This window comes from Pseudopipra pipra, chromosome 4, assembly GCF_036250125.1.
Source record: "Pseudopipra pipra isolate bDixPip1 chromosome 4, bDixPip1.hap1, whole genome shotgun sequence".
Taxonomy (NCBI): domain Eukaryota; kingdom Metazoa; phylum Chordata; class Aves; order Passeriformes; family Pipridae; genus Pseudopipra; species Pseudopipra pipra.
The window spans coordinates 16,365,731-16,381,192 of NC_087552.1; the positions used below are offsets into that span (position 1 = coordinate 16,365,731).

A 15,462-nucleotide genomic window follows, 5' to 3' on the forward strand; every position below is an offset into this window, starting at 1 on the left:
GCAAATAACAGCCAAATGAGGCCCAGCTGCAGGTTAATGCCTGGCACCTGCTGATTAAGCAGGTTTCAGGCAATCCATGCAACACAGGTGCTGCCCTGAACAGACTAACAAATACCTGAATAGTTGCAAATTTAACCCTGCTTTGCTATCTCACCACAAACAGCACGACGTGGACTAGTTCAGCCAAAGCTGAGATCCCAAGTGCACACCTGGATCCCCTGAGGGTATGTGGGCTTATCTATGGAAGGAGGGGCATGTCCTACTCACCAAAGCAGTCCAGAATGGGGGTGTCCTCATAGGCCTGCTCCAGAGAAGGTGAAGATGTCCTTTCCCACAGAAGGGCTGCAGCAATCAATATGCAGGACACCAGGCTGCACCAGCTGCTGCTTCCCCACGGAGTGGTCATGCCATCACAGTGGCTGGATGCAACTCGGGACAACACACACAGGTACAGTTGTGCTTTCAGTTTGGGAAAGCAGCTCATGATCAAATAGGGCCCTTTCTGAAACAAGCAATCTGCCAAATCAATGCCCTATGAAATATTTTGTCTCTAAGATCAGAAACTATTATTTCTCTCAATAATAAAAGTGTTTCCTAAGTCAGCGGGAAATCAGAAAGAGAAGATATTCAGGATTTCCATTTGGCAAAATACACCTTTGCTGGTTTGTTTTTTCCCCTCCACCCAGCCTAGGAAATCTACCACTGGCTTCAAACAAATGCAAGTTGCACTTCAAGAGCATACCAATTACCCCTCAGACTCTTCTGATATGAGGCTATGAATGTTGTTGAACTGAAAGAACTGTGCAGTACAAGTTTTGCATAGCAAATGTTATTGCTTGGTACACTGGGCACTTACTACAGTCTTTGCTTAATCACATCACATTCTGCTACACAAAACATAAAAATGTAACTCTACTGATATCACCATAACCACCTCCGTATGAAAACGTAGCAAGCACAGAAAACTTGGTCAGCATTTCATAAGCACCAAGAGTACATTAAATGCATTAGCTGTGACACCTTTCTCCTCTGTTGGGAATATACCGTGGAATCACAAGAACCCAGTACTGCACTGAAGCCCTCAATTACAAATGTAATTTTATTTAATTTCTTCACTCAAACTGAATTTTCTCATTCCAAATCTTTACTGAAAGAGATAGTAATTAAATGCTTAGAAAAACCAGGAACTGCTCTAGTAGGCAGCTGGAGAAATGTATGTATCAATACAGATATGGAATGTAAATTTCAACTCATATAGATCACAACATACAAAGAAGATTTTTATGCAATACAGACTTACAAAACAATAACAGTTCTTTTCACAAATATTTTCACAGAGTTCTGCACAGCAATCTTGTAGAAAAGTAGATTTGTGCAACACCAAAATAACTTATTGTTCCTTAGTATAAATTATTTTTCATATCCTAAAAGAAAGAGGTAATTTAATATGACTGGGCAGGATCTGGCTGGATTTGGTGATAGCAAAACATGAAAGACATCGTTGCTATATGCAGAAAAGGAACATGGCATGTGCTACAGTATTGCAGGGGCAAATTCTGAGGGGAAAAAAAGAAAGTAAGTCACCTGCAAGTCTAGTACTTCTGCTGCTGTATGGGGGCCATGCTCCAGCAAGCACCTCAGTGCTTTCACAGTCCACCAGCAGAGGTGTGCTTTGGAATTTGCACCTCACCTACTAAAAAATACCTGCCTCTGACAGCTTCTACTTTAAAGTCTTCAAAACAGCCTTTCTGATTTTGAGGAACAATCCACATTTTGGTGTGCTTTGAAGGAGATGCCAGATAGCAACTAAAAGGATTCACACACAAACTCCATTCCTGATTTCTCTCTCTTAAATGCACAAAACATACAACTAAAAAAAAGAACTAATTGCCTAGGCCTAGAAACATGCTTGAATAGTAACACTGATGGAAATGATTTGCAAAGTTTAAAATTACATTAACCATAATTTAAATATTACCCCTTGATTCCCAGAAACTTCAGTGCTGATGTAGTACAATCATTTGGAAAAGTACAAGACAAAGTGTGGTACAGATAGAACAGATTAAAATTCCCCAAATATCGTAATTCATTTCCATTATGTTAAAATCATATATTCCTCAAGGTTATAGATAAAGCTTCAGATGGAAAATCTGCTTCTTCATAATATAACTAGAACGTGAGTTTTAACCATCTTTACTTTAGGTTTTGTTTACATACAGGGATCAAAATAGACTTCTCCTTGTGACTAAAAATATAGATTTTTAACTACAGAACCCAGCAGCTGTTTTTCTGCTTCTTTGCCCTTCCCCCAAAAAAGTCAAGCGAGGTCTACAAAAATAGCAATTAACTTTAAAAAATAGGTTGCTTCTTCCAGCAAATTTAAGTTACATTCAGATGTAATATAACTATTTATAAAGGAACCATGTGGCTCGACACCAAGAGAGGCGTGCTGTGTTCAGTTCCCTTCTGACACAGCTGCCCATGTCAGTGCTCGTGTCGGTCGCTGTGAGGATCAGTATCTGGTTTGATACTCGTGGTGCCAACGATTGAAGTCATTGTAGAAAACCACGATGCTCCCGGATGCCATGCCAGTCATTATGCACCTGAGGAAAGCACAGGAGCACACTGGTTAGTGAACCACCTCATGGTCAGGTATATGAGTCAAAACCCTGAGGATTTACATCAGTCTAGGCCCAAGAACCCTGAGGACGCGACCAGTTTCCACCGAAGACAGCTGGAGCTAGAAGTGCTCACAGATCAGAAAACTCAGGCTTTAGGAGCTCCCATCTTGGCCTTCCAAGAACTTCAGAAAGCTGGATTTGAATAAAACTGCCATCCTCAGCACCTCTGGCAGGCTTATGGATCACAGAGAGTACAAAACAACATGCAACAGTTTTTATGGTCAGCCTGAAGCTATGGTTGAGAGTTAGACAACAGAACTGTTCACCAGCATCACTGTCCTGAAAGGCCACTTCAGATTTGCCAGGATTATTTCTTGGCTGGCTTGGTTTGGTTTTTAGGGATATTGGAGTGGGATGAAGCCCTGCTGAAGCACCAAAGTGAAGGAAAGCTAGAAGTGTTCATTTCAGTTTCGGCTCCCTCAGTGAAGCACATCTACATGAAGGAACTGGATGTGGGCACAGGCCTTGAGTTGGAAATATTAGTGTTTGAGTTTGAAAGTGATCTGAAGGCTTTTATTGTTTTGGAAGCTCCTGAAAGCAATCACTGTGCTTTCCCACTGAGGCAGTCTTTCTTTCTAAATTCCTTCCCTTGGCCTACTACTAGAGATCATTAGACATATTTGAAAAGCCATGACCCTGACACAGCACACAATTACAGGAGTTTCTACATTTTCTTCTCTACTGTCTCATTAAAGTATTACAAAAATCAGAAGTGTAGGGATGTATAAAATTCTGGCACCTCAGGAAAAAAGCCTCAGAATTAAAAAATTCAGAGTAAAAAGCTGCGATTTTTCCTTCAAAACAAAGACTGAATAGATGATCATCAAAACATTGCATTTTGATAGTATGGCAGCATTTCATTTCAAGAGCACTATTCTGATTCTTTTTCTATTAGGTTAAAGTGTCTTTTTACACACTCTCAAACACACATATTTATGCATACCAAATAAATAATGCTGAGCAATTATGTAAAATTACTCAGTAAATTACTCTGAGTAGATCTCTTCTGAGTGTCCTTGTCTTCAAACCAGAAGTGAATAGGTTCCTAACTTGAGCTCATGAATAAATTTATATATTTCCATGTTAGATTTCAGTTTATTAACATGCCATAAATTACAGTTTAAAGATTCTCTAAATGCAAAATTTTATACATCTCAGAGGTCTGACGTTCAACAGCTGTAACTCCAGTTTTTGAAATATATTTAACAGCAGAGGCTTTTTTAATGGAAAATGAAAGCTGTTCAATGTTTCATTGAAGTTCACAGGTTTTCCTGGCTTGGATTTTTTTTGAAGTTCATTTTAGCTAAGTTTTAGAAATTTAGTCAAAAATTTTAAACCATTCAGTATGGATTTCAGTAAGTGCAAGGTTAAAAGCCTCAGCAATATGCTTTACTGCACAGTGTAGACATTCCTACGGGATTTAGGAGCCAAATCTGCTTGAAAAGTACACAGGAGCACCACTAATACACCAAAGCAAATAAAATTCCAGCCTGAAAGCTAAAAGTGTACAAACGAGATGGTAAACATCCATCTTATAAACAAACACTGTTTTTGTGACAAAAACACAGAAGCACTGTACAGATGCACCGGAAAGTGTGATGCAAAACTGCAGCGAAAATACTCACTGGCCACCTTCAGTAGGAGTCTTCAAAAAGCTTCATGATGTATGTAGATAAAATAAATTGTCTAGAAATCAGAATTACTCTTTGCTTTAGCAAATACATGGATGTTTGGAGGGAATCTTGGTGTGCAACTATTCTAACTGCTCTATTTTTAACATAAAGGTCTGGAATTAGGAACGTGATTTGTATCATACGTGAAAGAAGAGAGATGAAAGCACACATGTAACCTTCCACCTCCATGTGACCCACACTCTACATTGGCCCAGGCCAATAACTCAACCTATCTTGAAAGTCTGCCAAATAAGATTTCTTGGATCTCTCTCTTCATTCCCCCAAGAGCTAAAATCCTGAAAAATATTATCTGCCCTAAATATGACATGTTAGGAAAAAAAAACTTATGCAAGCACAGAATTCTCAAGATAATCACCAGGACCTGTGACCCACAGAAAATCAAAACTGGAAGAAAAACAGAAATGCAATTTAATTGTAAGCATGTATTCTCCAAAATTCTTGTCCAGACCAGGCTTTGCTCTCACCTTTGGTCATATGACAGGGCCATGGATCGGATTCCAGCATCACACCCTGGGTAAGCAAAAAGCTGCTTGAGGTCCCATATCTGCCACACCATGACAACTCCATTGTCTCCACCTGTAAGCAGATACTGTCCATCTCGACTCAGCTGAATTGCCTAAGGGGAAATCACATGGATATTTGTCAGATAAATATGTGTTGCTCTAACTCCCCCACTTTTACTTTCAATAAAAGGTTTCATATTGACAGCTGAAGATCCAATACAACATCATATCAATACAAGCTTTTGGGAAGCAACATTATTGTTATATTATTTTACCCAGCAGTTATTTACCCAGTTATTATGCACAAATCTCTTTAATACATTAGATGTCACTAGCTGAGTTTTACCTGACCTGTGATTTACTCCATATTCCAAAGATCTAATATCAGGTCAGCTAAAGAAATTTACTCTTCTAATTAGCTAGATTTACAAGACCCAGCAGCACTGGCATTCCCCCAAGGGTCTTAATACTATCCTAGCAGAGGCTGACTGCTGAAGAGAACCAAAATGTTATACAAATCACTAGAATTAATTTAGACCAGCATTTTTAGATTCCTGCTCTGGATTAATAAAATAGTGATCCACCTCTCTTAAGAGACACGGTGTTTCCTTTCATCATCCATCCTGAAACTGCCTATGACAAATTCAATGGCTTATACCCTGATTTTGTATGCATCATGGGGACTGATAGCAAATCTACACTTGAAATCTTTATTTGGGATCCAGATCATGGAGAAAGATGGGGTATCTTTGGGTTTCAGAGTGAAATTTCTTGAAACAGAAGTCTTCAATCTATTTTGGTATTTCTTGTGTGCTGTTGGAAAAATCACCATACATAAAAATAAATCTGGGTAGCCTTTCAACAAAATACACACTCTTCACACCATAACTTATCCATGATAAATTTCAGCTCCCTGACCCAACTTTTCAATAGAATGATGTAAGAATAGAGGATATTCAGAGCAACGGCTTTTAAATTCCAAATACACACGTTCTACAAACAGGTTGATCCACTTTAACTAAAACATTGTCACTGGAAGGCAAGGAAATTGCCTCAAGATGATAGTGTATAAGCAAAATTCCAGCTCAAAGATTTAAATTTAGGAAACAGTAGAAAGAACTGAAGATAGGGCCTTGCAAACATCTCTGCTGAAGTCTGCAAGTATTTTGGCACTTGCAGTCTCTGCTTCTACAGTTTTGCCATATGCAAAAACCTGCTACATATTGTGATTTTAAATTCCTCAGGAAAAGGAAGTTTTGGGGTTTTTTTAACATACAGAATTTATAGTGCCTGCCCCAGAAAAAAATGAGAGAAGCTAAAACACAAAGACATTACGTTCATGCAACATTGAAGTGTTTATACAGACTGCTGACAAGCCTAGAAACCAAAATATACAGTGTGTGTAAGATACTGCTCCATGAACAGCAATAACTGAAGTCAGACATATTGCACATCTGTATTTTTGTATTGCTGTACTCTATTACTATGATGCCAAATACATTCTTTAAGAATTATATGATGTGCAACACTTAGATTAAGATAGAGTTTCTATATTATGTTATAAATTTTGAGTGTTTACTGCAACAACTCCCAAGTAATCAGAATGAATCACATTGCTAGAATTTTATTTCACACAGTAACTTTAAAAGGAATGTAATTGAAATACAAATGCATACTGTAAACAAAATACAACACTGAACAGAAAAAAAAAAGGATGATAAAACTATTCCAGCTGTGTTTTGAATTACGATGACAAGACATACATGTAAATTTGGACACAATAAAGCATATTTTTCCAACCATATCTAAGTATGAAAAACTAAATACTAACCAAGGCTAGAGTTGAGTATGCTGAGCTGATGCTTCTCTCCCCCAAGAAACAAATGTTCCAACCATAAATTGCTTCTGTGATTGTTTTTATCAGCCTACAAAAACATGGGAAGCACCTCCCAGAGCACAGACTCAAGGAGCCTGAAAACAGTAATTTAGAGGCCATCTTAGAAAAGTAGAGTAACTCAGAAAGACGTAGAAAACAAACTGACATGACTGTGAAAACTATGTAGAACTTGCAGGCGCTGAGTAGATGATCATGAGATCTAACATACCACACGTAATTATGAAAGAGATTATTCATTAGAAGCAAAAATCAATATGGGGTGGTTTTCTTCTCTATAGCAATGGCAGTCTCCTAAGGGTATTTTCAAATTGCAATGAAGACCGTGACAAATAATTATTTGCTACACTTATAAAATTCAGCTGATGAAAATCCATTAACCTTATGGTCATGGTTCACTTGAATTTTATACTTGAGGCTTTTACTGAAGAAATGCTATATTAAAAGGCAAATTAAACCCATTAATCTTTTAACTCTTCCACTACCTGCAAGATCCAATGGGGTTTGTGATCTTTTGATTACATAAAGTATAGGCTTTGAACCCTTACTAATACCTATGCAATTTTACTAAGTCATTGGCTTGTCAGGAAGACAAGATGTTGATTTATTTAGTTTTATTGTCTATTAATAAATTTCTCAGCCACTTGCCTATATATATATATATACACATATATATGAATGAAGGAAGGAATGAATGAATGGAAGAAAAAGGTCACCCTGTCAACATTTCAGTTTCATGATATGCCCTCCAAGATTTAACAAACAAAAGGATGCTTTTACTCCCAAGTACTCCAACTGGTATAGAAGATGACATGAATCAATTTTACTGTTCTGCTTTTCCCCAGCGTAGTTTATCTACAATTCTACTAGCTATGAAACTGGAACAACTCTGCAACTAATCTTCCTCACAACACGAGCTTCAGACTCTCAAATAATCCCCAAAGCGCACAATTTCAGCAACGTTCTAAAAGCTGCATTTCTGACTTGTATTTCCTTGGAAAGTCTCAAAACTTTGCACAAATCCCTTTTAACGTTTCGGGTTTTTGAAAGGCAGTGCTTTGTAAAAAGGCAGAGCTGACACTGTGACAGCCCTGGCTTACAGCAGCAGGAGTCTTGTGGGCACTTCCACATTTCAAAACAGACTCATGAAAGGAAAATAAATTGGTTCCTCTGGGTGAAACAGCATACAGCCTTTGCTTAGGGTAAAATAACTTTGCTTCTCAGAACAAGCAGACTATTTAGAGTTAAGTTATTCATTAAGATATCTAAACACTACATGGTAGATGTACTGTGATATGCCTAAGCTCCGCCGAGCAATACAGTATTTAAAACAAAAACAGGTGGAAGGCATTGATTAGACCCTGAATTTCCCCAGAGCATCTGAAATTTTTCTAGCAGTTTTCTAGCCCAAGAATACAAGAAGGAAAATCAGAATGTTGATCCAAACATCACTATTGAAAACTGCTAGTTTCGCCAATAACGGTCTGAAATACTGGCCCATAATGACAGAGGGAAACAGAAACTGTGAATGTTACATTACAGATTCAACACTTATGACCTTTTCCTTCCCTTTTTCATCCTCCTCAAGCAAAAGCCAAGGAAAAGTGTTTGTCGGCACAGCCCATGGGTAGGTGCTATTCATTTTAAATGCCCCACTTTAATCATGCAGTTGCCACTCGCCTTCTAAGATGATATAGTGCAGAAGCACTGGGAAAGACGCTGTAGGTTGTTTAAGCGTAAAGCTCAGCTGGGACCACTGGGAGAGAAAGAAAACAAAACAAAACAAAATAAAACCCAAACCCCTGTACAAACGTAATTCTGGCCCACAGAGAGAAAGAACTTCCATCGCCTCTAGCAACATTCCTAAAGCTGTGGGTACTGACTGAAACACTACAGAAATTGTTTTAGCCGGCAAGGGAGTTCTAGATATTTTACAGATTTGCTGGCCTAGCTGACAACATAATCACAACTGAAAGTGACAGATTATCAACATTATTAATGTAAAAAGAGAAAACACTGTGATATGTTCTTGCTTTATGGCAAGAACTGGGATGAAGGGTAGGCTGAAAACCTCAGAAGCATTTGTACGAGGACAGCCAAAGGTACAATTTCAGAGAACAGATGCAAAAATCTACATTAATTTGGAAAAATGTCTTGGGACAGAAATATACACATTCCTACTTCATTTCCCCAGCCTCAAATCTGCACTTGAGGCTGCCACAGCATGCAAAGATGGAATGCCCTCTCACCCCTGCAGACTGCACACTCACTATGGAAAACAGACCTAGCAGAGAGTTATTTCTGCATATTCCACCACCAACATATCTGACACTTTGAAAACATAGGAATACTGGATTAACGGAGCATGACAGACTTTTAGAAGGTTTTAACTGGAATATACTGAATTACACTGGAAACTTCGGTGCTGAAAAAGCATTCACTGTTCCATGTAAATTATAAAATGGAAATAATGAAGATCAAAATTCTTTCAAATACACTGACACATTCTTCCATCTCAAGAATTAGCATGGATAGAGTCAAGAAAAGAACTGATGCAAATTTAAAAATGCTTAATTTTGCACAACAGCTGAAAGAATGTCAATAATGCTGTAAACACAAGGGCAAAGAGGCATTTTCTTCCCGAAATGTGAAATCCAAATAAAGGAAAAACTTTTGAGAGTTTTCAACTCAAGAGAACGCTGGAAATCCCAGCAGCTGAGTTCCTGGGATCTTCCATCAGATTATCAAAGTCAGCTTGAAGGTGTAGTACTGCTATGTGCTTGGAACAACAAAAGCCTCCTCTTGCTGATGTTAAATTTTTAAACAGTTTTTTATATAGAAAACACTTCTTTACTGTGAGGATGACTGAGCACTGGCTTGGTTGCCCAGAGAGGCTGTAGAATATCTCCATCCCTGGAGACACTCAGAAGCCACCTGGACATGCTTGAGGAGGAGGGCTGGATGATATAATCTTTAGAGGTCCCTTCCAACCTCAACCTTTCTGTGATTCTGTGCCTCTCAGACCACGACTACTGGCACAGAGACCATAACTTTAACTCAGGCAGCCTGAACGCTGACCCAGAAATATGATCTTGTTTCATGCCTCTGCTGCCTTCTGCCGCTTTCTAGCAGATTTGGCAATGCTTGTTCATTCTTTTTCTTTCCCTTTCCCTTACTTCTCATTCAAGGAAGAAGTAGGAATATTTTTAATTCAAGGAAAGTATTCTTTTGACATTTCTGCTTAACTGTAGTATAGCTGGCAGCTTCTGCTCTGCTTCATAGGTACTATTTCATAGGAACTGTCAAGAGACCTGCATTTTGTAGTATAAAATAATTTTCATAAAACCATAAGCTTAAAATGCCTCCTGCATAGTTTTGGACTTGCTCCACGTCTCTTGCAGCTAAAGATGTGGAACTTAGCTGCCTGTCCAGCAAATGCCAAAGGGCTAAGGAGTTGAAATATAGACATATGCCTATAAACTTCCTGAAGCTCAGCACAACACATGCTATCTGAACTAAGATGAGGGAATGTAGCCAGAGATGCCAAAAAAAGGTAAAGCTAACATCCAAAACAGCCTGCCCAATGGCCTCCTGCCTTCAGACTCAAAAGTAAAGACACAGCCCAGCCTCTCCTGGTCAGCAATTAGTAATGTTTGTATTCTTCAGTTCAAGGAAATGCCTACACGGTATTCCTTACTTTATGAACAGAGTTATTTTACAATCAAAACTGTAAAAATCCTCCTAATGCTATTAGGAGCATATGGCCCCCTTAATTTTTTTCAGAATACTGCTGTAATGGTCTAGTGCCATGTATTTACAGTCTGGCTATAGAAAAGAGTCTCCACACAGCTCCAACATGGATAGCTTTTCCTGATACTGGACCTGACAGTCCTTAGCACATATTTGAGGACACTCACCCTTATCTTGTCCTCTGTTTCCATGGTGGCTTGCAGTCTCCCGTTCACACTGAACACACAGAAGAGGCCATTTTCATAATATATGACACAGTGGCCTTCTCTTGAAGCTTGAATAAGTTTTGGTCTCAGGCAGTTTTCAGGACCTTGTAATCTTTCAGGACCTTCTAATGTCCTCAGTAGATCTCCATTCATAGAATGTATGAGACATGGTCCTTCTAATGAGACAGAATAAAATTCTAGTTATTGATTTACATGCTCACATAAAGACCTCATATATCAAATAATAAGTAATGACTTCTACTTAAATAATCACTACTATAATACAATATAATGGTTTTTACCATGTTTAAATGGATTGCCTATGACTTTAAGGGTGCCAGAGGGTAAGATGAACAGCTTATCCCTTAAAGACTTTGTATTAAGGTATTTTAGAGCACCTATCAAAACCAGCTAGAGACCTAGCAGATTTTCTTGTGTGGATTTTCTTTTAAAACTAGTCGTAGTTAATTTTGAGCGCACAAAATTAAATGTACTAAAATCTTAAAATGAGATTTTCAAAACACAAAGACACACAGAGCTAAGTGGAATCAATTTACATATGTAGGTATTCTAAAAGTGTATATTCACATATTAAGATTTTAATTAATATGTGATCCACTAAATATTTGCTTTTTAAAATATTTTGACAAATACCTGAACTGTACAAAAGCCACACAAGTTCACATACATAAACCAGAAACACACACAGGTGCAGATGGTGAGTATACCCAACTCTGAAAAAATGCCTCAGTGTTGGTACTTTGGAAATACTAAAGCAGAAAGATCCTAATTCCAAGAAATTTATGGTTTAGAAATAATTGTGGCCAGCAAATATGAAAATGATAAAGACTATCTATAGAATCCACACCATTCTTTATAATTTGCCTGCCAAAAGCAGGTCTTTGAGAACACAAATGGGGCATATTACAGGCTTTGCAGCCAAGCTGAAAGAGCCTGAACAAAATTACTAGTAGTGTATATATACCCTTCATCAAACAAACAATCCAACACATTCTCTTTCTCCTGAAACTAATTTTTGCTTCCCTTTTTAAGAAGTTATCCATAACAAACACACTTCACCATCCTGGCCATCAAGAGCCATATCCATCTGTATGCTACATGCAATTACACACTGGATAAACAAACACAAATAGCAATCAGTAGGGAAACTGATGTGGTTGCCTCTTCTTATAAATGTCTGAATAATTCCCAGTTTTAACATGTTTAAAAAGAGGTTTCAAGTTCCACAGCAACTAAAAAAAGGTTAGAAATAAAACCACCATAAATTTCATAAATTCTGCTACCAAAGACTCTACTCCTTTTTGCATTAGGGTTATAGCTTCATGAACAGAAAGAAATGACAACAGATACCTTACCTTTTGAACCACTTATTACCAGGCCAAGCTCAGCACAAATGGCAGCACAGGTGATCTCATAGTCATGTCCTGTCAAAACAGCTCGAGGAGTTGCAAAATCACCTTCAATGAAAAAACAATAAAAGCAATCCCTGGTTACAATCTATTTCCAAAATCACTGCTTTCAATCACTGAAGCATCTCTGTTTCCTTGCTCTTTGAGTTCATGTTCCTTACAAATCATTTCAATGCTCCCTGTTTGCATATGGTAGTTCTGCACTATCTGTATAGAACAGCAGCAGTGCACTACAGGACTTCAGCCTACACATTTACTAGCACTTATTAATAGAAAAGTCAGGTGTATAGTAAAACTAACCAAAGTTGGAGCACATATATTTGTGTTTTCCCCTCCTTTTGCTTCCCCCTCTATTTATATTTTCTAGAGGGAAAGGCCTAAGTCAACTACTACCTTTTCCTATAATAGGTGTAAGTAAATGCAAGTGTGACTACGACAGGTGTGGAGAGAAGACACCTTCAGTGCCCAAAGATGAAGTAAAACATACAATGACTGATCTTATTTTAACCTAATAACAGTGCTGAAACATCAGCCTGAAGTCTACTCCTTTGCAAGATGTGGAGGATCACAGCCAGTATGAATTTCTGATGAGTTTGCAAAAACAAAACACCCAAACCTGATGTTAAATTACCCCTGCTCCTATTAGACATTTCCCTGCAACAAGAACAAATCAAACTGTAATATTTTTAGGTTCTCTTTGTGATCAAACATATATTAATACAATAAGAAACAAGAAATTGTACAACTCGCACGTTTAAAGGAAAAAAAAAATCACTCTCCAGGTCAAGGGACACAGAAAGGGTAAGCAAATGCTATAAAGCTCTTTAAATAGTTTTATAACTCTGCTCACAGATTATTCACTGTCGTCTTCAAGAGTGCTACCATTTCATGGAAATAAAAATGTTATTTTTGTGTTACCATATAATTAGCTCATTCATAGCATTCTACAAAGTATTTAAACTCTAATGAATGTATCTTGGGCAATATTATCATGTAGTTTCAAAAAGGTTTAGATGAGTTTTTAAGCAGTAGGGAATAATTTCACTTCACGAGAAATGATGATATGTGAGATACCAACAAGGCAATAAAGCAGTGGTGAAATCAAACATTTTTTTAGTTGAAAAACAGGGGATTCAACTTTTCAAAAGATAAACCCAGCATAATGTCATTAGTCTGTCCATGTAGAGCCATAAGAGTGCTAGCAATAGTGATACTGGGTGTTCTTAGAAATTACTGAGCTATATTTAAGTTGGTAGATACTCAGGCTCTGCATGTGTACAGCAAGAGACTCCTCTGGAAAAGAAGTGTCTGGGCTTGCATAAATAAAAGCTTAGTTTACTCTCCATATTTTACATCTTTAGTCAGACCATTTACATCACCTCCCAAAATGCCTGTGTGGCTGCCACATTCAAATAGGTTTTTAGTAAAGCTCATAATCTACAGCAGAGTCTCAAATCAAGGATTTTGACCTTTTAAAATTTAATTTATTCTGTAGTTACTATTATAATCTATAATTTATATCCACAATACAAAATCTTGAAAAGTAAATAAATCTATTTCTTCTTAGATATAGACATGGACACTAAATATGTATGTGTGCATATATATACACACATAGGCATGTAAGTTATCACCATTTTAAATCTGAAAACGCTTTGGAGCAACTTGCTGGATTGTTCCTAATCTCTTAATAAATTATCATTAAAAGCTATTGCTTTTGTTTTGTATAATGTTTGAAAAAGCACACTCAAACCCAGGAAGTATGGCAGACAGTTCACGAGCAAAGGAAAAACTCCCAACAAATTAGAAGCATAAGGGTAGACTTAATGACCTTTAGGTACTTCTCAGGTGGCTGATCCTACAAACAATCACAAAACTTTTAGAGCAAACTTGCTCTATTGAACTTTCCTCACCCAAACATGGGGCAGGCACCTTGGATGATTCATAAATGAACACTATGTAGCCAAGCCACAAATTTGCAGTTTTAGGGGGAAAGGTAACAGCAACCATAACAGTCTTCCTATCCAGTAACAATTTAATGTTGCTGATTCAATTCTTTCTCCCTGCTGTCCCCAAGCCATAAAAGGAGGCAGCTTCGTGCATTTAAAGGTCTTGTTAGTTTGGTTTCTTTTAAATGAGCTGCCTATGTAAGCAAAATTTTAGAATTCTGGTTTTATTGCTTTATTTTGCTTTCAGAAATTACATTAACACATACTCACACAGACCAGCAAGGAATTAATCTAATTATGTACTACACATTAATGAAACGTTTGAAGTCAGAGAAGTTTTAAATATACAACGTTGCAGTGGAGGTAATGAATGTAAGATGTTGGAGCTAGAAGGACTTATGAGAAGCAATGTCTGAATGAATTATTAGGAAGGACAGATAAACAAAATCCTCAAAGTAAATTTATTGCTTACAGCAACTACATCATTATAAGCTTTACCTGCATGAAGCTGCCAGTAACTACACACTTAAAATGTAGGAGATAAGATTCTTAAAACAAGAAGTAGAAACTGAGTATATATATTTATCACAGTTCACAGAAATTAAAATTACCTAAGTAACACTCACAGTCTTTTCAGAATTTGGACTTGACTTCAAACATAAGAGAGTATAAATCTACAGGTGGCAGGATCAGTATTTCATAAATTGTATAAATCGTTTACTGAATTATATTTGTACTAAAGAAACACTTTAATTAAAATAAACAAACAAAAAAGGAAGAAATCTGAATAGTAACTTTGAAGAACTTAGGACCTGAATAGATACTGTAAAAGAGGAGTCTTGTGAAAAGTCAGGCTGACTCCTTTGATAAGAATGTCAAGTATTTAGGGGTTTCCAAGTCTCTGATTTTCCAAATAATGGGGTCAACTTAAAAGATGGTCATAGAGCAGAACAGATTTCTTTAAAAGCTTTTAAACTGTTATTGCTTCAGAAGATTGTCATGGTTTTCAATAATGCAAAGAGAAAATTTTATTTTGTTGCTGGTTTAAGGGGCACCACTTCAAACTTCTCTAAATTGTTTTCGGGGAACCGACTTGCAGACCTTTTGAAAAGCTGGGGAAGTGACTTCAAAGGGAAAGGAGTCTTTGTCCACTAAGCAGGTTTACGACCACTGATGCAAACCCTAACTAAGAACTGAAAAGAATACTCAGTGAATCTTTATGGAGATCCTTAAGGAAGATGAACAAGTCAAATGAAATTAAAGATAGTTCAAATCCTAGCACTAATAACCAAGACACAATAGTTTTACAGATGTTCTTTTCTCAGCACAGGATATAATAATATCCTTAGTCTATA

General features: G+C 37.3%; 1 protein-coding gene across 4 annotated transcripts in view; it reads right to left on the reverse strand.

The window, feature by feature from the left end:
- Positions 1 to 1,081: 1,081 nt before the first annotated feature.
- The window catches only part of LRBA (LPS responsive beige-like anchor protein), a 408,434-nt gene continuing 394,053 nt past the window's right edge, over positions 1,082 to 15,462 (reverse strand). For all 4 annotated transcript variants that reach the window (XM_064651760.1, XM_064651761.1, XM_064651759.1 and 1 more), the window contains 4 exons: positions 12,105 to 12,206; positions 10,690 to 10,904; positions 4,840 to 4,991; positions 1,082 to 2,603 (listed from right to left, as the gene is read on the reverse strand). In XM_064651760.1, the coding sequence (XP_064507830.1) occupies positions 2,513 to 2,603; positions 4,840 to 4,991; positions 10,690 to 10,904; positions 12,105 to 12,206 (560 nt within the window). In that variant the 3' untranslated portion in view covers positions 1,082 to 2,512. The remainder of the gene's footprint in view (positions 2,604 to 4,839; positions 4,992 to 10,689; positions 10,905 to 12,104; positions 12,207 to 15,462) is intronic.